This window comes from Nicotiana sylvestris, chromosome 9 (assembly GCF_000393655.2).
Source record: "Nicotiana sylvestris chromosome 9, ASM39365v2, whole genome shotgun sequence".
NCBI classification, from domain to species: Eukaryota; Viridiplantae; Streptophyta; class Magnoliopsida; order Solanales; family Solanaceae; genus Nicotiana; species Nicotiana sylvestris.
This window is the reverse complement of record NC_091065.1, coordinates 96,616,460-96,644,313: the sequence shown is the minus strand read 5'-3', so window position 1 is coordinate 96,644,313 and position 27,854 is coordinate 96,616,460. Positions and strand designations below refer to the sequence as shown.

The following is a 27,854-nucleotide window of genomic DNA, read 5'->3' as shown; positions in this document are numbered from 1 at the left end:
GCCCTGCAATTCCCTACTGTTGATAGGATTTTGTCAATTTGTTAAGTCACTCTAGCTAACAGTAGTTACTACAGACATGTAGCAGTTGAGGATGATATATATAAAAGAAGTAGTAGGAAATTAAGTGTCAGATTAGGTGACATGTTCTAAAGTCTAAACCACCACAAAAGATAAAGACAAACTATCTAAACGTACAATACAACTCTTAAAGTCCAAATTTATCTATCTAGAATTTGGAGAAGTCCATGCAGATGCAGTATACAAACTAGTATCCTTCCACCCTAACTTTAATGTCCCATCACCTTGCACTAAGCTATAACCATGAACTGGTGGGAACATATTCAATATCAATTGAGCTTGAGCCATTGCATTTGTACTCATTGGCACTTGCATGAATCCATTTCTTGATAGTTCACTTCTCCAATGCTTAAATTTATCCTCCCCATTTCTTGCTGACCCTCCAATGGCTAATATGTTGTTGATTTCTCTGTAAAGCAGGCCATGTTCAACACTATGCCTGCTCGAATCATCACTTTGCAAGAAAGCTCCCAATGAGTCGAATATTGTGGAGTAGTAATGGAGGGATCCCACGAATCGATCCAAGAAACTACCCCCTAGTGGTATTTCTTGTTCTACTAGTGTGATAACTCTTGGCGATAGTTCGTGGAGAAGTCTCATTGTTTTCCAATCAGGGCCAGTGGCATCATACAAGGAATGTTGTAGCCAATGTATGGCTATAGCCTCTCCTCTCCTAATTTGCAACATGGTTATATCAAGCTCCCCTATTTTCTTCCCAATTGGATGGAACTCAAAGGACATGCCAAGGCGTTTGGCGAAACTGGAAAGTTGTTTCCCTGTCTCAATCAATAGTTCCATTGATGTCCCCATTCCTGTCATTGTAACATGTGGAGGACCTTCTATCCGAGTGGCGAGGATATGAAATAGAGCCGGCCATTGTAGGCCTTGCATGATATCCACGTCGATGATATGGACTCTGTCTCGACGATGGAATGCTTCAAGAATTGCTTGGTTGGATGTGAAATGTGCAAATTTTATGAATGGTGAGATGTTGTTAAATACTTGAAATGCACAATGGATACTCTTGTAATTGATCAAAGGAGAACATATTCCTAGCCATGAATTGATGACTCTACTAGCCATTGCTTTTGCAAAATAAGCCACTACTCTTTCAGCACAAGATTGTCCATAGGGGGATGCCATTTGTGTTAGCTCAAGCAACATTCTATGAGCTTCTCCCAAGTTATCTACTGATATAGCAACTGCACATTCCAAAAGATGAGTTCTCAAGTTTAATCCTTGATCATCTAGCCTATTCATTCCTTTAGCTCCCGTCTCATTTATGTTCGTATTATTTTTATCTCTCGCGAGATCATGAGAGTTCCATTGATGTTGTTGTCCAAGGTTCTCAGAAGAGTTTCTTCGCGCAACTTTTTTAGGCCTCAACTCTCCCAATAGTGTAGGGACAATGTTGTCCTGATATGTCATGGCTTGGGTTTCATTTTCTGGCAAATCTTCAATAAGTTGCCTTGTCACATGCTCAACCCACTGGGAAAGTTCATTTCTTTCAGGATTATTGCCGCGATTTTCGGTGACTGGCTTAGAGGGATAATTAGGGGCAGAGGTAATTCCAGGAAAACCAACAAGACTAGCACAATCCCATTGTTCATTGGATTGTTGTATAATATGATCAAGAGCACCATTTTGATGAATTACTTCAGACCCTCCTTTCAACATGTTGACAAATATATGAAACAAAATTGAGTAAGAGGAGAAGTAGATGAGGAGTATCAGTCGGGTGGTGAATATGTTGTATTTGAAGGGAGAAGTTGGCCAATAAAATGTACAAAGAAATGGTCACAGGTTCTCAACTTCAGGCCATTAGTTTAATCTTTTTTGAATGGAACGGCCGGCATAGTAAGACATGTAAGTAAAGTTAAGAACTAAAGGACAAACCACACGTCAGTTCAATGGTGCATGATTTTATCTATTATAATTATTAACATTAACCATGCAGAGTAAATTAGAAATGTTCTTTTTCTCCTCAGAATAGTTTTTTCCCGCCCATTTAAGTTTCTTTTATAAAATTTGCTTATTCTAACAGAAGTTTAGTCGTTTAGAAGAATCCTTATGGTAGTTAAACTTGGCCTCTCAGTGACCAGGCTTTAAAAAAAAGAGCAATTTGTACTATTAAACATATACTTATATTACTAGAGTCAGTTGAAAATATACCCATGTATAGTCCTCCGCTTATCCTTTACTCTTTTTAATTTACAGTTAGAAACTACTAATTAATGATCAATATATGACACAGTTTCACTAATGTTGACTTACACGAGTAACCATTTGAGCATCATCCAACAAACTGCTCCCTGAAAAGCAAGCATATAGAAGGATAAAAAACCAAGTTTTCTTCAAAAGTCCAATAAAAATTAGTAATATTATTCTAAGATATTATATTGCAATAAGGAATTAACCCATCCATCTTTGTCATTTTGGCAAGCAGTCTAATCTAGGTCTCTAGCAAGTTGCGCCATGGAAAGATGACTTTGATTTGACATAGTAGATATTTAACACTGTTAAATTCGGAAAATTTTATTTTGTGTCTCATACAACTGACATTAGTTGTATGAGACAACCATTTTGTCTCACAGTTATGTGAACCCAGATTTTTGTGGACCCAGAAGTGTAAAATTGGGGTCCACAAATTTGTAAGACAAAAAGGAGCCTCATACAACTAGTGTAAGTTGTATGAGACACAAAATAAAATTTCTCGTTAAATTCCAGTAGCATGAATAGGGTTTGGTAAGGTCTTTTTTTACATGCAATAATTATATTACGTCAAGGTATCATGTAGTTTTTCTTCTACATTTTCATTGTAATTAAATCGGTAGTAGCAGATTTATTTACGTTTTCTCCAAGCTATCAATTAGTGTTTACTATATAATAGTGTTAAATATTTGTGTATATATTTCACACACATAACTTAAACACAGAATTCGATGCATTGATGTATTTAGCCTTCTGTGCACGCCGATTTGCTAATAACTTGTATTTTCAGATCTATTTTGTAGCAAATACTATTGACATGTAGCGATTAGGGGTGTATAAAGGAAACCGACAAACCACACCAATTCGATAATCCGAGTCAAACCGAGAAAAAAAACCCGATTATGGTTTGGTTTGATCTGGTTTGGTGTTGGGAAAAAAAACCCGACCATAATTGGTTTGATTTAGTTTTAACTAAAGAAAGTCAAACCGAAACCAAACCAACCCGACATTACATATATAGAAATTAGATATATTTAATATATATAAATATATTTATTGTGATGTAATTTATAAATATTTCTTAAAAAATGTCATAATTTTATCTTTTAAGGTATTATTTCAAGGTTGGATTTAAAACTTTTGTATGCTCCAATAAGTTTATAGCCATTAAAATTAGTAAATTAAATAATGCTAACAAAAACCCCAAACAAAATCAAATCAATACTAATGCTAACAAAAGACATTCAATTCAACATTACAAACGGGCATGTATTGAATATCTATTTTTTGTTTTGCAATAATTTAGATAAAAATGCATAACCTATTTTTATTTTTCTTTAGCATTTAGTCATGTAATTAATACTCCCTTATTAGTCTATTTATTTTAGCATGACTTAGTACTTTTAGATTATATTTATTTTTATTATGGCTTTTTAATTAGCAATATTTATATTACATAATTTTATTGTCTTTATTGTTGAATATTTTAGGATAATGCCATGACACATCTCATATTTTGTATTATTTTCTTGGAAAATACTTTACATAGTTGTATCTTACTAGGATTAAAGAAATATTTTGAGCATACGTTATATGTTTTGTTATACGAAGATTTTATCAGAAAAAAATCCAAATAACCCGAAAAACCGAGATTGAAAAACCCGAGTTTTATTGATTTGGTTTGGTCTTTAAATTTAATAACACGACACAATTGGTTTGATTTGGTAATTATAAAATCCGAACTAACCCGACCTATGTACACCCCTAGTAGCGATAATTAAAGAGTTTTTTCAATATATGATGTTGCAACTACAGTAGTAATATATGACAGAAGGATGTTATTTTCATTAGAAAAGAGATATTTACGGAATAGTGCGTACAGCCATCATTCTAGAAATTAACCTAGTTGATCAGCTTTGACATCTCAACCGCAAATGAGACTTTCCATTTAAACTTAACGTTAGGAACAAAAAGGTTTGGGATTTCTCGTACAAACACATGATTCACATGGCTTATAATGTGAGAGAATCATAGGATGTATCATTTTTGGACAATGCTACAACTTCGTTAAATCCACATCTTACTAGAAAGAAAAGACCTTCTACGTTTTTGAATGCGCATGATATCAAGGCGTGTAACCTTGGAATTGTGAAATATGATAACGTTTGAGATCTCTGTACATATATAACAGATAAATCTTCGCAATAAATCTAATATAATTACTTGACAAGTAGAATAATAACATGTTATAACCGATTAACGATACATTAATCATGAAGGAAAATTTGTTCCAAGTATAAGCAATCAAACAGATAGAAACAAACACTACCAAAGGCACAAAAAAAACTTGGTTTATGTGGTAATTAAGTTTAACCTTTAGGTTCATTATTGTAACTTGTATCATGTATGGCTTCTGTTTGGTCTAGGAAACAATCCTAAAATGGTGGTTATGAAAGAATAATGCAAGTTACAATAATGAACCTAAACGTTAAAGTTAATTACCAAGCTAAGGTTAGCAATTAACTTTTGTATCCTAGATGAAAAATAACCTTGTTTCAGAAATATAACGAACCACATTAAGCACGTAAATGCCAAGGGCTTATGTTCTAGCAAACACTAATTTATTATAGTTAAGTCATACAACAACAACAACAACAACAATAATAACAATAACAAACCCAATATAATCCCATATAATAGAGTTTGGTAAGGGTAGTGTATGCATAGCCTTACCCCTACCTTATGAAGATAGAAAGGCTGTTTCCAATATACCCTCGGCTCAGAGAAGCATAAGCACCACATTAAAAAAGAGAAAAACAAGAATCGCAACAGTGAGAAGCCATGTAAAAGCAGCATAAATAACAACCAAATAATCAGAAAACCGCAATGAAAGAAATGGCAGGTAGTCATAGAAATCTAACGCCAACCGAAAACTAAAGTACGTGCTAATACTACTGGTATGATAGGGAGAACACTAAACTAACTACCCTACTACCCTAGTCTTTTACCTCCGCACCTTCCTATCAAGGGACATGTCCTCGGTCAGTTGTAGTTGCGCCATGTCTTGTCTAATCACCTCACCCAATTTTTCGGCCTACTTCTACCTCTCATTAGGCTTTCCAATGTCAACCCCTCACACCTCCTGATCGAAGCGCCTGTGCTCCGCCTCCTCACATGTCCAAACCATCTAAGTCTCGCTTCCCGCATCTCGTCCTCAATTGGGGCCACACCCACATTGTCTCGAATAATTTCATTCCTAATCCTATCTAACGTTATGTGTCTGCACATCCATCTTAACATCCTCATCTCTGCCACTTTCATCTTTTGGACATGGGAACCCTTGACTGGCCAATATTCAGCCTCATACAACATAGTCGGCCTGTCTACCGCTCTATAAAACTTATATTTGAGTTTGTTGGGACCTTCTTATCACACAAGACACCGAAAGGAAGTCTCCATTTCATCCATCCCGCCTCAATACGATGTATGACATCGCCGCCGATCTCCCCATCCCCGTGTATAATAGACCCAAGGTATTTCATAAATTAAAGTTAAAATATGTATTAATTAACTATGATTTAGTGAGAAAAGTGTATACGAAGCCATGTGTCATGTATCCATTGGATAGATGGAAACCGGCCGTTTTGATTAAGTGTATATCATGGACCCTGTCACCCAGTAGAGATTTCAATATCTTTTTCTTTTTTTTTGGAGTAGAGAGTTCGAAATTAGGTGCTATTCGGCCTGCATAATGAGATGCAGCTATTTGGTTAGTTACGTTGATATTGCTGCCTTATTGGTGTAATTAAAGCTACTACTTTTGCGATGCCATTTTATCAAAGCCAATTTGACAACGATTTGAAGAAACGTAAGATCACAATTTATTTATTTTTTAAATCTGAGATTTTATTCCTTTGACCAGACTCAGTCTTTACTCATCTAAAGATGAACAATGAGTTTTCCATGACATTTTGCCTATGTCCTTTTTCTAGTTAGCTTAAAAAGCTTGACCAAACTAGTCTCCCACTGTACTTATCCTTCTAAAATATTATGTTTCAAAATCAATAGTATGACTAGACTTTAGATCCTGATATAAATAGATAATAGACTCAGTCGATGGCAGAGCCACGTCGGCTCACAGGTGGTCAATTGAATCTTCTTTACCATAAATTTATAATGTGTTAAGTGAAATCTATGTATAATATATTGGCTGTTGAATCTTATTAACATAAACAAAACTTTTAATGTAATGTTGAAAGGACCAAGTATATATGCTGGCAGGTATTTTCTGAAATAGTAAATGTGCATGCAAGTTAATCCAGACACTATTATCATAAAAAGAAATGTAATCATAAAGGGAGTACAAAGAGTGTTTTAAGTCATGAATTTGACTTCAAAAGTTCGAGTTATGTGCAGCAAAATAAGAGATCCGTACAGAAATCATTTTCAAATATATATCATATCATATCATCTATCTATATTTATCTATACTATATTAAAAGTGAGAAGCCTTTAAGTTAAAAGTCAGATTACTTTTTTACCCTTTTTATCTTCAGGCCATATTTAATTACCAAAAAGAAAAAGAAAAAAAAACCTATAAAGCACGTAAGAAACGGTGGCAACTTTTGGTTTTGAAGAAACTATTTCAGTTTGGAAGAAGCAATATGAAATGTTATGAACCAATAATTCTCTCTATTTCATTGGCTAGAAACATAGCTTCACTCTTCGCTGTACAAATGAATCGAAGAGACATTTCTTGACCATACATTGGTGTAGCAAAGTAAAGATTATATATTTGACAAGAACATTGTTTGGTGGAAACATTGCTTCACTTGTATGAATAAGGTCCTGTTCATCGAGTTTGATGTTGTTAACTCACATGACTTACCATTAAATTGAACTTCCTCGCTACATCTATGTTATTACAGTGACAAAGATATTCATTTATTTCAGTTAACTCGTGAATGGACTCGCCGTATCCTAGAGTTAATCGTTCAAGTATCTTTTCTTTTTCAATGAGAATTTGATTGGCCTTCTCCACAATATCTTGCACAGAAAGGTGGTGATTCTATATAGAGGTTCCGAAACTTTCATAAGTGCTATTGGATATTTAGATGATTGTCTAAACCTATACAAAATTGAGATATTGACCAAGAAAGTTGGAGAATCTAATTTCTGCCAAAAAAAAAGTTCAAATAGGAATAGGACGCAAGGCCCTTATGGACCTCAACATATGGATTACTGTATAGTCAAAGAGATTACATTTTAAAATTCAAAGTGAACAAGAAGAATGCAACAAAATCGAGTTCTATTTCTTCTCCTCTTTACTTATTTTTAATCATCCTCCATTGTTTGTAATTTTAAAGAAATGAAAGACATGTTAGGATAGTAGATATCTCAAATATGTTGTCTTCGATCTACTGAGAATATATTGTACGGCGTCGATCGCATACTCATTCTAAAGGTATAGAGATAAAGTTGTGTGGTCATGGTGTTGTGTGATGTTGTTGGTGCTTTGAAATACCTATGACAATTCCAATGGCTAGAATGTTGTCGTTGGCCTGACTTGAAAATTAAATGAATTCGATCTTATAAACAAAGATAAAATATGGTGTCAATCTCTGTGTCATGAAATGTTTTCGCAAAAATGGAGAATATAGTCTAAATAATTTTTTCAATAATTCATTTATAGTACTATTGAATAAAAAGAAGAAGAAAATGGTTGTCACATCTCCTTTTTCCTACACCCGAAGGTATATAAGGGAGTTTTTCCAATTAAAGGACAATAGAAACGGGATTCGTTTATTTAAAGATTCAGAGTCGCCACTTGGGATAATTTATGGTGTCCCAAGTCACCGGTTCGAATCCCAAATCGAGAAAAAGATTAACTCTGTATTGTAGCCTGCGAACCGAAAATCCGGGTAAGGAATTTTGTTAACTCGGGAGAAGGTGTTAGGCACTCCCAAATTCCGTGGTTCTAGCACGGTCGCTTAACAATTTATACTTGGCCTAATTATCTGACTTATTATACGTCTTAAACTTGTTGTGTATTTTTAGCTTTTATTACCGCTTTTAGCTTGATTATTTGTAATTATAGAATTGTCTTGAAACGAATCACGCGTACGTATATTCGTTTTAGTTTTGCATTGTACATAATTAATAACACTTTTGGCGCGTCAAAATCATGTCATGCGAACGTGTCCTCGATTAATAACGCTTTTGTCGATTTATTAAGAAGTATTTGGTTGAAGTTGCGCGAACGCATCCCTCAAGTCACTTTTTAGAATCAAATTTTGTCATCATGTTACGCGAAACGTATACGTAATTACAACACTAGTCTAAATCAAGCCTAAAACAAACTACGAGTGTTCATTTTTTAGAAATTGTAATCGTGTCGCGCGAATGTGTACACAATTGAATTAATAACATTTTTATTATAAAAATGAATTTGGCCAAAATTGCGCGTGCTTAAAACAAACTACGAACATTTGTCATTTTTGTATGATTAAATGGTAGGCGGCGCGCCTCGGACTACATGAGCTAATTTAATTTAATAACCTCCGAAAACCTATTTTTATTGAGAAGATTTGTTTGAAGTTGCGCGAACGCATACTCCGAATAGTCTTTAGAATTGTAATCATGTCACGCGAATGTGTCCACAATCACGACAGTATATTAAACGTGCCTAAAGCAACTAACGCGTTATCAACTTTGCGAGGGCCCTGAAAATTAGCTAAATGGCACGCCTCAAATTTTAAGTATTTTTTAAAAGAAATAATTATATGAGGGCCACGCATTTGTCATTTTTATTTGGCACGGCGCATCCCGACTTTAATTAAAAGGACGTGACTAGTTCATCAAAGAACGTAAGAGGATTCCTACTTATGTTATGCCAAAGTTTAAACTAATAATTTAATAAAAAAAACTGGTAGCAGACCACCCACATTTGATTGTGGAAAGGCCGAGTTAGTCAAAAATCCACGTCTGGTTGCCCATTACTGCAGGCTCAGCGTGTGAAATAACTGGGCTCAACTTGAAGCCCAGTTTGGCAGCCTGATTGTGGAAGGGGAAGACCATCGAAATTAGGCCAATGATGGCAGCCCAATACATGACCCAACAAATATGTTTGAAGTAAATTGCATCATTCAAGAAATTCTGGGATTGAACAAATACTGATAATCTTTGAATCAAATGCAAAGCACATTTTTATGCTAACATAGGCTCCAGAATGAAGATACAATCCTAGTTGCAACAACACACCTTTACACAAATTATTCACCAATTAACAAAACTCAAAGGTCTCTTCCCCCCCTAGTTTATATTAAATTCTGATTCAAGCATAACATATTTAAAATATACCACATGTCATGGAAACTTGCCAAAGAAAAACTAAATATGAAAGGTTAATCTGAATCTGAAAATTTCAAGTCAAAAACCAAGCTCAAACCCCATTCAAAAACCATTTTAAGATAAAAAAAAGTGCTCATACATGAGCAACAACAGAACTGAAGGACAACTCTAAAACCATTGTGCTGTATTTCAAGCTATATAGGAACAGATCTAAAATGGATAGTAGGAAATAAATCCAAACCAAGCTTACTAGACCAACCACATGAAGAGTCTAAACTTGTAATTTGAACCACAGACATGAAACGTACATCCAAATCATCCAATCTTAACTAATTAATTAAGGATCATAATCTTCAATTAACACATGATTATACGAGGTTTACAGCATTCCTGAATCACCTATATTCAAACAAAGTTCACCCAACATTTAAATCAAATATACATCTAGGAATGAAATATCCAAAATAAACTAGACTAAAAGCATGAACAATAAAATGACAGCATCGAGCAGAAATTACAACAAGAACTTAATGTTTTTCCTTTAAACTCCAGCTCGGTTCACAGATCTTTACAGAAACTTAATCAGGCTTCATTTTCAACATAGTTTCAAGAGAATACCTGGTATGTAGAACAGAAAAATGGGGTAAGCAATCAGCAACAGCAAACAGCAAAATACAGCAGCAGAAAGCCCAACACGGTAGCTTCAATAGCTCAATCCAGAAATCCCAGCAACACGGAGAAAACCAGTAAAAATGGAGAAAAAAAATAGTCCGGAAATCTCTCTTTGTTTTCTCTTTCTAGCTTTGAACTCTCTCTGGTGTTCTTCCGCTCTCAATATTTCAGAAAATTTGGTTCTATCTTTTTTACTCTCTCCAAAATGAATTCTGCTCCAGTATATCCAGTGTATCCAGAGTGTATATCGAGTGTATACCGCTCTCTCCGCCCCCTTGAATCTGATTTTCAGCTCCCTTAAATGGGCATTCAATTAGTGCATTTTCTACTAGCAATTCAACTTTTTATTTCTTTAATCATCCACTTAATTGTCCACTCAATTAGTGCTTTTAGTTAATTTGATAATGCAAATACTACCCTACCACTATTAGGAGCTTCTCAATTAGTAACCACTTGCATAAAATTATACTAATCAGTGGATTATTATACACATTCAACCAAATTATTGAACTAATCCCAGTTATTCTGCCTAAGTGATTAAACGAGATACCATTTCAAAGTTTTCTGATATCCTAATTATTAATTAATTCCAAAAAATGTAAAATCAAATCTTAAATGCCAATGCTATATTTTTGTATTTTTAATGCATTAATAAAATTAAACATGCCCACAAATATATGCAAACAATCAGAAAAATCACGCAATAATTCCTAAAAATAACAAATAATCAAGGCCAAAACCTAATTTTGGGAATTATTTTGGAGTAATTCGTATGAGGCAAAAATCACGTGCTCACAACGGCTACAACTTCTCATAACTTGTCAGAGGGATGATTTATGGTGCAAATCCAATGTGCGATGATCTTGAGATTCATGCTAAATATAGGGATGACATTTATAGTATGCTTATCTCGCAGCCGAATAAAAAAAATCAAAAAGCTATCATAACTATGTTAAAAAGATCATGGTTATTTCAAATTGAGGGATGATAAATATTTTTTCGGAAGAATCATATCTATACTTGAAACTTGATTTATTATTTTGGGATCATGAGATTAAATAATATTTATATTTTTATATTATTCTAATATTGATGACATTTTTGTGAATTTGGTGTCTCTTGAGAGAGAAGCACAATCTATTACACCTTTTGTCCTAATTTATGCGATGCACATTTTATATATAGAAATAATATTACTTTAAACTTTTTATTTCACCCTTAATTAAAATAAGTTAGCCACACAGATATTTATGATTTATTTAAATCACAAGTTTCAAAAATAAATCTTTCTTTTTTAAACTTAATGCCCAGTTAAAGTGCATCATGTATATTATGAAGGAAAGAATCATATTTAGCATTATATTTGAATTTAATGTTTATGTATAGGATTTATATTATAGGTTAAAAATGAGCCACCGTATTCGTCTTGCCAATGCTACAAGAGAGTAAATATTAATAATTCACTTTTTTGTCAAAGATTGATGAGAAAAGCGAGAACATAAAGGAGTTTAATTATTCAAGACATACATGAACTTGAGGATGTTGATGCGACGTAATTGAGGAACCATATAAATCAGTCATGGTATTATTGAAGAGGATGAACAATTACCATACGACAATCCACGCTTATCCTTACATAAACTCATACTTTATTTTTCATGCATATTATTAACGCAAAGTTTTAATTATAATAATATGACATTATTTTATAAAATTATATACTAAATGATTTGGCATACACGTGCAACGTATGTGAAGCGAAACTAGTATATTATACTAAAAGTGGGAAGCTCTTAACGCTAAACTTAAATTACGCAAATGGCCATTAAATTTGAGTGACCATCTTGGCCTTCCACAAAAAAAAAAAAAAGCCTTGTACTATGGATAATTTCAACTACACTGAACCAGGTAAATGGGAAGGAATGCTTCGTCTGCCAACAGTTATTGCATGCTATTAATGTGCATATTTTGCTTAATAAATGGCGAGGATAGTTTAATCTGCCAATAGTCATTGCAGATTCAATGTAGGCTAATGGTCCTTTGAGATTCCACCGGCAATTCATATCTTCTGTTGCACACATCAAAATGTCGTGCAACTTTAACACGTTGCTCTTCCCTCTGTTGAAATTTCCTCTTCTTTTTTTTTTTGCCCATAGAAATCTATTTTCATTTGTTTTATTTCTCTCAATACCATCGGAACATGTGTAAATATATTTCTTCTCCTATTAGAATCTTTTTCTCCATGGTATTCTGCGTTATCCAGTGAATTCAAAGCCTAACTGTTAACAACAAATTATTGCGAGCGAAAGTTGAAGGATAGTCAACAAACATCTTCACTGAAGTCTTTGAACGTTAAATTTCATAGCAATTGGTTGGTTAAACAAGCGAGAAACACGTCCACTGTTGACAAAGAATTAATACAGAAAGCTATCATTTTGATGATTTACCTTTTGCAACATTATGGAGTTGACGAATCGGGTGGTTGATTTCTCTTCTTCGCGTTTATATCAAGAAGAAAGTGGAGATAAAATCGGGTTTTATTTTCTAAACTTAATCTTTTATTTTCTACACTTGTACGTACGAAGTTTAATTTATACTATCAAATATAGGACAAATCATGATCTTAGTATGTGTTGCATTGCATATTATGATTCAAAATACTATATTCTCTGATTTGATAAGGTAGTAGATTTTGAAAGAAAAAGTGAATAAAAATTGCTAAAATTGTAGATGTTCATGGTCTCATGTACACAGGTTGACATCCGAAAATGAAAGGGCATAGTTCTTTTAGCTATTTCCGTCCCTTGTACAAATTGTATACTTTTGTTTCTTTTTTAAACTCCAAACAAATATTTTTAAAATATCTATACTGAAATTTATATATTACTATAAAATATTTTAATATTTTCCCTTAAACAAGAAAGGTAATTACGCTTTGTGGTAGTGATTATTACAACATTTTTGGTTGACATATACATAAACCATTACAATGTTTTTGGTTGACACGTACATGAAAAAAAAAAAAAAAAGGGCTTACGTAGTGTAGAAAGAAAAAATGTGATTGATAGGATGATGATCGAAAAATGTAACATAGTACGATGACTTCATTCATCAGAGGTAGTATTAAGGATATGCAATAATACTAATTTTGTTATAATTTAATTTCAAATTTATAGCTCAATCGAATATATTTAGAATATATATACATAAATTTGTACTATAAATATACATTATGCAAATTTTAATATGGGATACACGTGCAACGCATGTGTCCAAATATTAGTATATATATATATATATATATATATATATATATATATTATTTGGTCACTTACATTGATAGGCTAGCTGCTTTATTGGTGAAAAACAACAAAGACCGACCACTTCTTAATTAAAACCATTTTCTGATGCAATTTTACCAAAGCCAATTTGATAATTGTTGACCTCTATTACTGATTTAAGTCTTTCATCTCTTTTTCCTGTCATTGTTAGTTCGTGCAAAACGAGAAAAAGATGGTAGTTGTCGTATATTATTTTTTTTATCTAAAAGAAACTAAAATTTTAACTAGAATCTCCCCACAGATGGCAAATTGTTTTACCAAAAAGTGTTAAACATTTTCTTAAAACGAATTAATGAGAAGATATAGGGTCAATCCTAGTTAAATATAATGACCACTAGATCTGACGTTTAGATGTATTGACAATATAGGGCTGAATCTGAAAATGTTGTATACCAACTACAAATGCTCAATGGTTGTCAATGAATGTAGTTGAAGGTGTTGGTTTATGTTTAGTCAACAATGGCATGCCAATTGGAAGAGTTGGTGGAAAGAGTTGGTGGAAAGAGTTGGTGTGGATGCTAGGAGGAAGCTTCCTCCTTGATGTCACTCATGACATCAAGAGGAGGTAGTTTGATGTCACCAATGATATCAAGAGGAGGTATTTACCTCTATAAATAGATGCACTCATTCATTTGTAGAAACCATCCCAAAAATAATACAACACATTGTAGTGAGTAGAGAGTTAAGAGAGAAATTCTCTTAAGTGTAATTGGGAACTCTCCCTTTCCTTTGTTAATATTAAAAAGGCAACTGTTCTCTGGTGGACGTAGGATTATTTTGATCCGAACCACGTTAAATCTTGTGTTCTTTCTTTTACGTTTTCGCTAACAGTAGTAATAAAAGTATGCAATAGAATGTAGATAATGACAATAAATGTAATAAGGAGGAATTTATCACCCAAATGTTAGATGACTTGGATGATTCTCCTTCCTGACAACAACGTGGGGTAATAGAAAATGAAGATGGACAAGGATGAAAAGCGTATATCAAACAATATAATTAGTAAACAAGACAAGCTTTTGTAACAATATAATTAGTGAACAAGACAAGCTTTTGTATATTCTTTATAGTCAACCCTTTACAATGTGCTCTTATCAGAAAAGTGAAGATCCTCTTTTGTTCTTTATCTCTTCCTATTTATAGGAGATATTTCTAAGAAATTCTAAAAAAGTACAACTGAAAAAATATTCAATGGAATACTCCTTCTTTCTCTTCTAAACTTATCCTACCGTTACTTTCATACACCCTTTACTTGACTTCGGCACTTATCTTTCTTAAGACGGCTCCTCGTCATTATGCCGTGATCGACTTAATCCTCGACCACGTCCATTTACAGTTATTAAGTCTAGTCCAAATTTTGACCAATACAATATAGATGCAGAGCTATTGTATTTGGTCACTTACATTGATAGGCTAGCTACCTTATTGGTGAAAACAGCAAAGACCCACCACTTCTTAATTAGAACCATTTTGTGATGCCGTTTTACCAAGCCATTTTGATAATTGTTGAAGAAACGTAACAACGCATTACTTTTCTTTAATCTTAGATTTTGTTCCTACTCAATCTTTACTTATTGTAAAGATGAGCACTGAGTTTTCAAATCACATTTTCCTATGTTTCTTTTTTCGAGTTAGCTTAATGTTAAAAGTGCTAGACAAAAACTGTATCCCATTAATTCTACAATCTACACACTGTTTTTTGTCCTTTAAAAAAATATTATGCTGAAATTGGGGTTGTGTAGTGGATTAGCAATTCCTATTAGTTGGGTTGGGTGATAGATTCAAAAGCCTAAAGACAGTTGATCAAGAATTTTATACTAGTACAAATGAAAAATTGAATCATATCTGAGAATGGTTCTTCAGATTAACCATTGATTCTCGACTTTGTTCTTTGATTTCACCTTTATGAGGGAGATTAGTTAATATGTTTGAAAGAACAAGTTCACCAAATTTTTTACTGTTTTTTTAATAAGAGTAATGCCTTGCAACTCATTGGGTGTAAAATTCTTTAGGAAAAACAATTCCAAATTACCTGCTATAAGAAAGCCAGGCTGTTCTTGTTTAGGAAACTGAAAAAACTTACAGATATTTATTACTACTATTCTCGTTTAGGGAATTGAAAAAACTTATTTACAAATATAATTTGTACTAACTCGGCACCCATTGTGATGAAGATCAGTTCGTAGTAGTATAAAATAATGGATCCACCTCTGAGAACTTGGACCACATTAACCACCCAAACTGAACACAGTGAATTTGAATATTCCATTGCTCTATGTTACATTCTTGTTTGGAAACAAGTGAAGAAATAATAGTGTTACAAATCAAAGATGTCAGTTATTACCTCTAAATCTTTGTCTCAGATGAGTAAACAATCAAGAGAGGACTGTTACAAGCAAACTCTAACAATATCATCAGTAGTTTCATATCCAACATAGTTCTTGATATCAGGCTAAATACTTACATCCCTGATTAAATAGCCACTAACCAACTGCCAAAACTCTTTACTTACTCAGTGCTACAAGCGGATTCAAGGAGCTCTCAAAAATTAACTGAAAGATAACCTCAGGGTGGAAAAGCAGCAATTATCCTCATGCTTCTCACAAACTTCAAATCATGGAGGCAAGAGATTCACAAAGCTTCCTTGGGATTGCTGAGAATTAGTTGTATCTGATCCTTCTGACTCGTCCTCTGTTTGAAAAGCAGATGCAGAAACAAGAGATAAAACTGAGTTCTTGTTGTGGAATTCCAAAGAGGAAAAATATAATCTCATAATGTAACTAAAAAGTATTACAATAAAATGAAGCTATGTGTTTCTTTCTGAGTTGGCCAATATCAAAACCGATAATTAAGTAAAAGGTAAGTATGATAAATACTCTCCTCAAGAGAGGAGGTACGTAACTTATACAGACCAAATGGCATCAAGCAAAACCACATCCCCATGCATAACGCATGACAAAATAATAAGGCATAAAACTGTATTCGACGCAGATACTATAGTATTTCAGATGTTCTAAAACAGACTCTAGCAGACAAGAACCAAAAAAATGCACTGGAAGAATCAAGCGAATTAGATATATTCTTTAATAAGGAGACGGGATAGGTCAGTATTACCGAATAGTGCTTTGATTGTTGGTCTCTTTGGCTTGGTATTCTTCTTCTTCAGTTCAGCTGTGAAAAAAATGAGACCTGAAAGTCAGTCACTTTTAACACAGTATTTAACCTTAGAATGAGCTTATAAATCCAATAACTTAACAATCAGCTTGTTTGTGATATCCACTCACCGATGAATACCATAAGCAATTATACAGGATCCAAAAGGGAACCAAAATACTTGACCCAAATGTGTTTAGCTGATTATATTACAACCCGGTCAAAGCTTAATGGGGAAACTTATAATAGAGAATTGTTGAAAGCTCCACAAATGAGCATAAAACTAAACCAATTATCCCTTCCAAGACATTCAAGATGTCGCAGGTTATCAAAGAGTCAATAACTAAGAAAACATGACATGGAACCAGGCATTCCAACCGTTGATCTATGAAAACGCACAGTGGGGCCTTGCTTATGGATAACAACCACAAAGGACAAAACTTTGTTAAAATTACTAGCATCAAATTGTCACAAGGAACACCAAATCCCTCAACATTCTTGTACTCAAAAGGATTAAGCTTCTTTTAGCATAGTAATTTCAAGTTTGGTTCATTGACATAGTCATAAGAATAGAGCAGAGAAAATAGCAACTAGAAGAAGCAAAACAAATGAGGTCTCAGCTATTTAATGTATCTGAATTCAATACCCACTATGCCATTGTCCTTTGATATCATGAAGTTGGATCTGATGTTAGCTTACATAAATGTGATCGAACTCTAGAAAAATATTCACAACCTAGATATTGGACTTCATGAGTCGATCGATCAAACGAGAGAGAGAGAGAGAGAGAGAGAGAGAGAGAGAGAGAGAGACCCATCCCAGGCACTTGGTAATCATTCACGATTTCAAAGTTTTTGTATGTGTAACCGACAAAGTTGATGTCCTTGGATGAGAGCATCTGCACAAATGTAGGGTAAGAATAAGATAAAGAGGGAATTAACAAAGTCGAGAAGGAACTATAGGGGTTAGCAAATTAAGAGTACGACAAGAGAAATAATGAAAACAGAAAACCTCGGGAACACCGCTATAGACAAATAGAATACAATAACAACACAAATCCAGCTACAATTTCTAAAGTGAGAATCTCTGATAGGGTGCACCTAAATATCCAATCATGGAGGGTGGCATCTATTTGGGAGCCATAACTTATAACCGGAAACAGAAGAGACTTTCTCCCTAAAGTTTAGGCCTAAACTAGTTTGACCCCTTGCCCTCCCTCTTCTTTCTCACCTTTATCCAGTTTCAGCTGCAAAACTGTGCAACTTCAAGTTTCCCAAAAACTTGCACACACTTAACACATCACTGGTCAACTCGTCAGTGAAGTCTCCGAGACTTTAACAAAAAGGTAAAACTAAGCACCGCTTGAGTATTTCATTTCAATATCCAGCAAAGACATGACTCGGGCATGTCTGCTACATTGTTGAAAGCATCTGAACTTCTCCCCACTGTTTGAATAAGCATGGATCATTGCCCTTCGGAAAAGGTGTCTCAAGCAAGCTTACATTAAAAGCTTCCAGACAAGTTCTCCGTTTAACTTTTTTGTAAATAGCAACTTTGATGTAGATTGCAAAAACTTTTAAGAAAAATGGCTCCAAAGTTAAAGGAAGAAACGAGGGAAAGGTGGAGAACAGATAATTCAAGTACTACAAAAAATAACCAAACTTATTGCACATCAATGAAAATTTACACAAGAGGTAGGGTTATTTATGAATATCATTTCTGTATATAATTATGACAGAAATTGTAGTATGCAGAATGTAGAAACAAAATGCAATCCCACATGATGCACCGGAGTAAATACCTTCCTCCAAGGACCAGATCTTGATGCACTCTGAGAATGAGATTCGGACTGCAGAGCCAACAAGAAGATATCAAAAGCGTGAAATAAAATAGCAGAAGAAAACAAGGGATATCAATACCTCTTCGAACTTTTCAAAGTTTTGGGTGTCCAACTCATCATTAACCTCAGGAATGAAGGCAGCGTCCATATGATAGATTCTGTCCCAGTCTATTCCCTTAAACCACGGATGGACCTGATATAGAAACAAAAGATAGAAAAAAGAAGAAGAAAAAACAGGCAATTTACACTTTGCTATTGAACTGTGAAGCTTATAAAAGAACATAGAATAGAACACACCATACAACACCTTTATTTGATCAGCACCATTTGAACCTAGTCTCTGGGTAACGTTGCAAAGAAGTTTGCTTATAAGATCTTTCGCTTCTGGAGATAGCTTTGCTTCCTCCGGAAATTTTAAATGTGATTTCCAGTTTACTATCTGCAGGTACAAGGATAAAATTATACAGATGACAAGATTCTAAGGGTCCTCTTTAAGATTCTTTTTTTCTTTTTTTACTTTCGCAATCATTTGAGGATAATCAAGTATAGAGTTGCTGATAAGATGATGAGATGAATCCTAATTTTTCAGGCAAAAGAAAAAGAAAGGTGGAAAAAGGCTCTCCGGGAAGCCAATAAGAAAAAAAAGTAAAGGACTAAACATAATGTGGAAATAGCTTCTAGAAACAAGCTTAAAAACAAGGAATGACAAAATAGTAGTAGATTGACCACCAGAATGCGCAGAGCATTTCAGATGCCTAGTTATGAATAACGATATGTATGATTACACTACCCAAGCCTCACTCTGGGATTCCATCGTTTATCTTTCTAACCTTTTGCTCCTGCCTCGTTAACCCTTTCTTTTATTTATTTATCCTTTGGAACTATCACATTGAGACAATAATTATGAACGGAGTGGATGAGAAAAACACACTCATTTCCATTCTCCCATTTCTTTATCAACCTTTTTTCTTTTTAAGCTAAATGTTCCTACCATACTAATGTTTCTTTGCCTATTTATATTTTGGATTAAAACTTTCACATCTTCTCTGAAATTAAATAGGCAAAGCAGAAAATTACTATTTAATTATAAATAATGATGAGCTAGCGCATATGATATTGGTAACAATTGACGATTTAATCAAAGAAGAACCATGGTCATTAACTGTGTCAGCCTAAAGAAGCTCATCAAAGTAGCAAATAGTTTTATAAGCCCGTTCATACGATTATGATCAAGAAAAATCAGAAATAGGTGGATCATATTGATGTCGGGAACAGTTGAGGAAAAGCTTAAGTTTCAGTTACTCAGTTCTACATTTATGTCCAGGTACCAGCAGCCTCTCCATTTTTTTTTTGGGGGGGGAGGGGGGGGGGTAATTTTCTTTTCCTTTGCCAACCCCAATCCATCAACACCACATTCTAATTCACCTCACCATCTCTTCCCATCATGCCAATCGCTTTTTCCTTTGTCCTTGTGGAGACTACCATTCTAAAAGATCATAATAGTATTCTAAAATATGGATTAGTCAATCACAAATCTGCAGGGAAGAGAAAGAGGGGAGCTAGATGATCAAACAAATATATTGGAAAAGGGCCAAACATACTCATGTACAATCAAAAAAGGTTTAAATGTACCCTCTGTTATACTTTGAGTCCATATATACCCCTTGCGTTATACTATTGGTTCAAATATACCCCTTTTCCGTTAAGTTTATCCAAAGTGGACATCCAATCCTACGTGGCACTGACATTTGATGAGGTGGATGCCACATGGCTTGCCATCTCAGCGCCCCTAACCCCATTTTACCCCTCCCTTCTATTTTTTTTTTCCATCACTAAAATTTCCTTCCCCTCCACCATTATTGCCACCATTACCGCTACCATGAAAATATTATATTTCAAATTTCAGTCTTTTATATATGGATTAGGGGCGCTGAGGTGGCATGTCATGTGGCATCACTCATCAAATATTAGTGTCGCGTAGGATTGGATGTCTGCCTTGGACAAACTTAACAGAAGAGGGTATATTTGAACCAATAGTATTCCGGCAGGGATATATTTGGACCCAAAGTATAACGAAGGGTATATTTAAACATTTTCTCATAGTACAGGGGCATATTTGGCCCTTTGCCGAACAAATAAAGTAAGTTGAATTCTAGAAACATAAAAAGAAAAATCCTTAGCTCAAAAGTTTAATAGCATTGCATTTTCTCCTTTCTAAACCGTCAAAAATCAAGTGGAAGGGCATCTAGAAGCCATGTTTGCAGTTGAAGTGATTTGAGTCTAAAATTGTTCAAGGACTTAGGTCATATTCTGTAGATTTTTCAAGGTCTTCAAAATTATTTGTCCTAAATGATTAAAGGTTTTCAGCTTAACAAGAGTAAATGGAATTTAATAGCACCAAAAATTATTTAAACATACTTTTGGTACTTAGAAGCCAAAGGAATAAAAACCCGACTTCCAATATATTCATGTTTTTTCTGAATAAGAGATTGTTCACAGTACTCGAAAAACCTCCCCCCTGCCCTCCCCCACAAAATTAGTTTCTTCGTGCATTTTCTGAAAGTTTTGTAAAAAGCTGATTTCACATACGAAGAGATCAGTCAAATTAACATTGAAAAGCAGAAAGAGATAAATTACTGCGACAAAGGAGTGATAACGTTTAACTTATTTCAAAAGAAATATGACTAAGAAATATCATTCTCCGACTAGTAGTTCATCAAGATCAACCTATTTCCTCTTTCCTTTTCCCTCCGCCAAAACTCAGACAGAGAAAGTAGGAGGGAAAAAAGTGAAAGAGATGTGGTCGTGGTGAAAGGGCCATTGAGTAAGTTGATGGCAAATGAGTAAATGGAGACACGAGAAAAATGGGAACATGCAAAAGCCCCAGTGACCAGGATAAGTCTTTCAATAACAACAGGATCTTTTAAGGGCAGATAGAGTAGTAGAAACAAATAGCTCAAGGAACAATCCAAGGAGCAAAGTGCGAGCAAAAATTTCACAATTCCAATTCCTGTCTGTCAGCCGTTATATAGAAGATACTGATAAATAAACTGGACTATAAGAAAAGTAAAGCACCAAGCACTGGACTATAAGATACAGATGAAGATAACAATCGGAGGTTTGGATAAAATGATATGAGACCATTGTAGAACCATTCCGATGACGGAAAATAGAAAATAAGGAAATCAAACTAAGGGAAACATAAAGAAGTGAAATTCAATGATGATCGTTAATGGCAGCACTCTGAAGCTCACCTTGCGACATGTTGACATGGGATCATCAGAATAGAAAGGTGGATAACCCACTAGCATTTCATACATAATAGCACCAAGTGACCACCTGAAGAACGAGAGCAATTTATGCCAAATACATGATGATAAATATATAAAGCACATGGATTAAGCCCCCCCCCCCCCCCAAAAAAAAAAAATACACCTAAAATAATGAAAACTAAAGAGAAGAGGACATGGTAGGCAGGAGCCATGAAAAGGAGCTTTAGAAGCACGCAAAACTGGAGCAACTTAAAACATAAGATCATGTTTTTCAAGAAATTAGCAAAAGCAAAAAAGTGTACTCAAAGAGCGCACCCATATACATGAGAAAACTGTACTAACCAGTCACACTCCATTCCATAACCTTTCTTAAGCAGGACTTCAGGAGCTATATAGTCTGGTGTACCCACTGTAGAATATGCCTGGATTACCCCAATTGCGAAACTTAATTAGATAAAGAGATTGACTTCTTCAACCACACAAAATCAACTCTAAAATGATCCACAGAACCACATAAATTTTGCTACTTAAGTCAGCAGGCTAAGTGGTAAGCAGCATGGTCAGTGTGAGAAATTGTACCTTCGGCCTAACTCAACCCCGAAAACTCGCTCATGAGGTAAGGATTGCCCAAGATCAACCAATGTGGTACATTCTAACATTCCCTCCCTGCACGCCTAGGATTGGACATCTGGAGCGTGGACAAAATAATATGGGATCCGAACATTGGGTAAACCAGGGATCAGAATTGGGTTGACACTAAAACCATGTTAAGAAATGGACTTTGGGCCTAAATAAACCCCAAAAGCTAGCTCATGAAATGAGGATCGCCTTAGACCATAGAAAGAGACAACAACCCATTTCCTTAACCAATATGGGACATTGTAACTGTCACCATGTACCAATTCTAATTACTGTTTCAACAACATTACCAACAAAGAATGACATACTGCAATAAGAGGTAAACCAGTGTCTTCAAAAAGAATAAAACAGGAAAGAAGTTCAACCAAAATCCAAATGGGAGGAAACTTACAAGCGTCCTCCTATTTTTCTGCCAGTGTTGTAATTGCTCTTGCTGAGTGCGTTTGGGAGCTGAAGACCCATCATTCCGGGAAGCTCCATGGACACTATCACCCACCGTGAAATCCTTCTCTTCTAGGGTGCTGCAGTCTAAAGGCTTACAAAGTCCAAAATCCGATAGTCTCAAATGACCAAACTTATCCAGCAGCAGGTTATCAGGCTTAATGTCTCTACAGAAAATAAAGCGTAGGGGAAACAAGGTTAGAATATTTAAAGAGGTGAGAGGTCCAGTATGAACTTAGAAATAAAACATAACAAATTGCGTCCAGGCATCAAAAGAAGTTACCACCTGTGTATATAGTTATGTACATGGATAGATTCTATAGCCAAAACAGTCTCAGCAACATAAAATCTGGCTTCATCTTCAGTTAGTGTGTCCTTCCTCATGAGTAGAGTCATCATATCACCACCAGGTAGATATTCCATGATGAGATATAGAAACTCATCATCTTGGAAAGAACAATACAGTTTGACAATGCAATTACTGTCCACCTCTGCGAGCAGGTTCCTTTCTGCTTTTACATGCTCAACCTAATAGTATCCAAAAGCTAAGGACCAGTAAATATAGTAGTAAGAACCATTATGGAACTCTTGTTCATAATCAATGTACCTGTCCTCTACGAAGCATTTCTGATTTCTTAAGCTTTTTCATTGCATATACATGACCAGTTGTTTTTTCTCTACAAACTCTAACCTGCAATGACAAAAAAGCAAAATTGTTCACATTCTTCACTTTTTGAGAAAGGGAAATTCTTATCCACAATTCATGACATCGAGTTCAGAAATATTTAGCTGCTACTACACAGTTAGTTTGAAGGCATAATTCGAGCACTCCAGCATATTCAACAAGTCACTTAGTCTGACTACTACATTTGCAGACAATGGGACAACCTGCTTATATGATGCCATTCCGAAACGGACAAGAAACCACCTAATAGAAATTCACGAGTAGAATCACGACAAACTTGCGACTCATGAGGCAGAGCACTTCCTAGCAGAAAAGTCTATTTTCCAAGCTTTGACAAAAAAATTCTTATGAAACCCGTAGTTTTGATACGAGAAAGGGTGAGAAGAATTGTTTCTATTGGGCCCATACAAAACCTATTTCTAGAGGCAACACCTTATTATATCCAGAAGCACCGCAATTAGCTCACAGGTATTAATTAAAGGGGGGAAAATGGAAATAAAAATCTCAGCTTACACAAGAATAAGAAGTTGTCCATTTATCCATCGATGCCAAAGAAGCCTTAATTAAGAAGCAGAATCATAGGAAAGATTGCGGTGAGAATTTCCTTCTTTTTTTTTTTTTTGAATGAAGTTGTGGTGAGAATTTCCTTATTGTTCATTAGAAGGTCATTAGATTCACACGGAAGCTTCAGATGTCTTTTAGTTTTCATTCTTTACCCAGGGAATGACAAATCACTATATTAGTTAGATTTTATTTCAGTTTGCACCATGGAGCACAGGCCTAAAATCCCTCGCTACTAGTAATTGTAGTGTCCTTAGCTTTGCTCAGCCACTTTGAAACAGTTTATCTGTAATAGATAGTAGCTTTGAAGCTCGTGCCAACTATAATAAATATCTGTATCTCTTAGTGTCTTAGCTAATACTACAGGAGAAAACATCATCAACAAACCATGTTATAAGATGAGGATTACAAGTTTAACACTTCTTGCCATAGAAAAGTTGATGCCAATCAGAGACATGATCCCCAGCAGCGGCAAATAGAGCCCAAAGAAAAGATGGAAAAATCCCAACTTATTACATGAACAAGGTCTAAGAGAGACCCTCTTCCATCCCAGAAATTGATAAAGCACATGATTCTTAAACAGCTCCTCAATTTCAACCTACTTAAAAAGGCACGTACTCACAGTGCTGTTGGTCGCGGTCATGGTTGCCGGTTGTACTACCTTCTTTTTCCTTTAGTAAGTATTGACATGACTAGAGCACATTATTACTATAAACTATAAATACAAATATTATTATCATGAATATCCAAGACCTTAAATGTTGTAGATGTAATCAACAAAATTGTGGATATTCACGCCTTCAATTTTCTCTGGAGTTCATTGCCCGAGGAGAAAAAAGACTTGACAATTCATCATCTACATTCTACGGATAACACGAGGAAATAGAGAGCTGTAAAATTTACTTATTTTGTGTGAGAGTTTTGTGAGAAGTTTTAACATCCACATTCAGAACTAGGTAAAATAAAAAGCTGTGGTTATAGAGGATTGTATTTATAACAGAACAAAATTGTAGAAGAAACCAACTAAGGTGTATACAGGCAATTAGATTTTTCAATAGAGACATTACCTCCCCAAATGCACCTTTCCCAATCATTGTTAATAACTCAAAATCATCAGCACCCATTTTGTGCCTTTGCAGACGCATGTATTCAGTTTCCTTCTTTTCATGAAATTTCAGTAGATTATTTTGATCTTCCTCTGAGACATCACCATCCGCAAGCTTCTTTTCCAGTACCATTCGACTGGCGGCCAAATACAAAAAGGAAAAGAATATATTTCAAAGCACTTGGTAGGGCGGATTATTCGGAAATATCAAGACTATGCAATTCTTAGGCAGATCAAAAAGGTAAAGGGTGTTATTCTTTATATAGAATAACAATTCTGCCAAATCAGGCTAACGAGCAAGACCATGCACCATCTTCTAAAATGAAAGAACGAAAAAAATTAACAGCTAACCAGCAAGACCGTGAACATCTTTGAAAATGAATGAATGAATGAAAGTAGTAACATCTGGATTCTGGGATGAGGCGACACTACAGCCAATCCTACTTATTTCCATCAGTCTCTTCGGTGCATTTGAAGTTGGCTATTTGACTGGCACAATCATAGAGGTAAGTTTGACTAGTTTGCCATGTTTCAATCATACAAGATGCCTTACAAGCACCGCAGACTTTTACCGATGAAACTTTTCCATCTTTTAACTGTCCCTTTTTTATTTTTTGGTCTTACTGAAAAGAAAAGTTAGCTGTGATCAAACCTTTTATCACAATTTGTGAAATCACTGTTGTACTTACTATGCAAACCAACTAACTATAAGCTGAAAAAAGATGGGGTAATAAGAGTATCAGCCATTTGAAAAGATAGGTTAATGTTCACATGAAATATGAAGGAGAGCGATAACAAGATGAAAATAAGAAGACAAGCTGAGGTGAGCATATAGAAAGTAATTTTTGCCACATCGGTGTGACTGGACAATTTCTTGGCTGGAAAAAAAAAAATTCCAATAACATGCCTTGTTGTAGATGCTCAAAGAAAAGGCGCCATCTACGCAATATACTGAATATAATATACGGACAAGAAATGATGGTCATGTGTATAGCAATGATTGTGTACAACTACAAGCATAACAAAGCAGATAAAAGTGAGTGTTTTGAAGCAAAACAAGCTTGGATAAGGAAACAACAGTACTTTAGCCAATAGAAAGTATTCCAATCTTTTACCAACCACCGTTCATAATTCATTGAACAGGTTATAACGAAGAATACGGGCTCATGGCAATATGGAAAATGAGAAAATTCACAATGCAAATCTGAACTCATGATACATGAAATGGCTCTCAGAAGAAAAGTGATCTTGAAAGAAGAAGTAAGTTATGAACTAAAGATAACTCATAAAAAGATTATAAAAGCAGCAAGTACGATGTACCGCTCCTTTCTCTCCTGCAAATTTCTCATTTGCTCCTTGTAATGATTCTCAATGTATTGCTTTGCTGCAGCGACTCTCTGCTTCGTAACATTGGAGGCCTCTTCAGCTGACATAGGCTGAGGATCTTCTCTTCCACTACCCATTGTTGAATCTTTCTTCTTGGTCGATGACCTTAAACGATCTCGTGGTTGAAACTTCTGGAACCAACTCCTTGCTGAATCCATCTACTATTGCTCAACTTGAGAAGTTATACATTAGGAGCTCTTGAACTATATACTCGTTGTAAACTGACACTACTCATTCCCCCCAAATTCAGAAACCTAACAAAGTAATAATACAACTACACGGATAAGAACACATTAGGGCATCAATCAAATACAAATTCAGAAACCTAATCAAGAATCAAAAAGATAGAACTTTTAACATAACAGGAGAATGAAATAGGAACAAACTGTTTCAGGTCAAGAGAAATGAATTTATTTTTCATTACTGATTTAATTTTCCACCAAGATCAGGAATTTCCTCAAACAGAAACCGCAATATGGTTAATAAATAAATTAAAAGTTTTTGTTGAGGACCCACATAGATTTGAGCATCAAAATTAAAACCCAATTCAAATATATATATTATAATACAAGTTGCACACATGATTAAGCAATCACATCTGAAAAAGAAAAAAAAGAACAAAGAACCAAACTGCAAAATAATAACTATGAGCACCAAATCAAAAGGCGAGGAAAATAGGCTTACCACCAAATAATTATGCTGCAGAGATACTGTAATCCGATTGAACGAATAGGGGTGATGCTATATATATAATATATAATAATGCATATAGCATAAAATACAGGAAGATGGAGGTTTACAAGATCGTTATGTACAGATTATTTTAATACTAATTAAAATATGGAATCAGTAAAAAAAGAAGAATATAAATTCTATTTTTGAGTTTGTATGTACAAAGTTAAAAGAGAGACAAAGAGAGAGTTAAAGCGGCATTTTCGCTGGTTGGAAGTGGTTTGGAAGCTCCTACGGGACAGTCTTTTTCTCTCTATTGCTCCATCCTCGATTCCCTCCCTTGTTTCGCCCGCCTTCTATATTTATACCCAATTCTTCTCCAATTTCCTCCCTTGTTATCCCAAAGCTCCACTCTAAGGAATGAAGGGAAAAACTCGTCAACTCATTT

At 34.8% G+C, this 27,854-nt stretch overlaps 2 protein-coding genes across 3 annotated transcripts; both read right to left on the bottom strand.

Annotated features, from left to right (window-relative positions):
• Positions 1-222: 222 nt before the first annotated feature.
• LOC104246407 (scarecrow-like protein 23) lies at positions 223-1,755 on the bottom strand. The gene has a single exon (XM_009802218.1). It carries the CDS (start codon positions 1,753-1,755, stop codon positions 223-225), a length of 1,533 nt encoding a protein of 510 aa, XP_009800520.1.
• Positions 1,756-15,894: 14,139 nt separating this feature from the next.
• On the bottom strand, positions 15,895-27,854 carry LOC104246362 (uncharacterized). 2 transcript variants are annotated; one of them, XM_009802174.2, is made up of 14 exons: positions 27,419-27,854; positions 26,669-26,988; positions 25,311-25,485; positions 23,605-23,688; positions 23,284-23,525; positions 22,948-23,164; positions 22,260-22,339; positions 21,900-21,984; positions 18,953-19,084; positions 18,725-18,838; positions 18,607-18,654; positions 17,619-17,703; positions 16,767-16,823; positions 15,895-16,343 (listed from the first exon to the last, which is right to left on the bottom strand). In XM_009802174.2, the coding sequence occupies exons 2-14, from the start codon at positions 26,890-26,892 to the stop codon at positions 16,267-16,269; spliced, it is 1,620 nt and encodes a 539-aa protein (XP_009800476.1). In that variant the 5' UTR covers positions 26,893-26,988; positions 27,419-27,854; the 3' UTR covers positions 15,895-16,266. The 2 variants fall into 2 exon arrangements, with proteins under 2 accessions (XP_009800476.1, XP_070011855.1); XM_070155754.1 differs by lacking the exon at positions 27,419-27,854 and adding an exon at positions 27,121-27,139.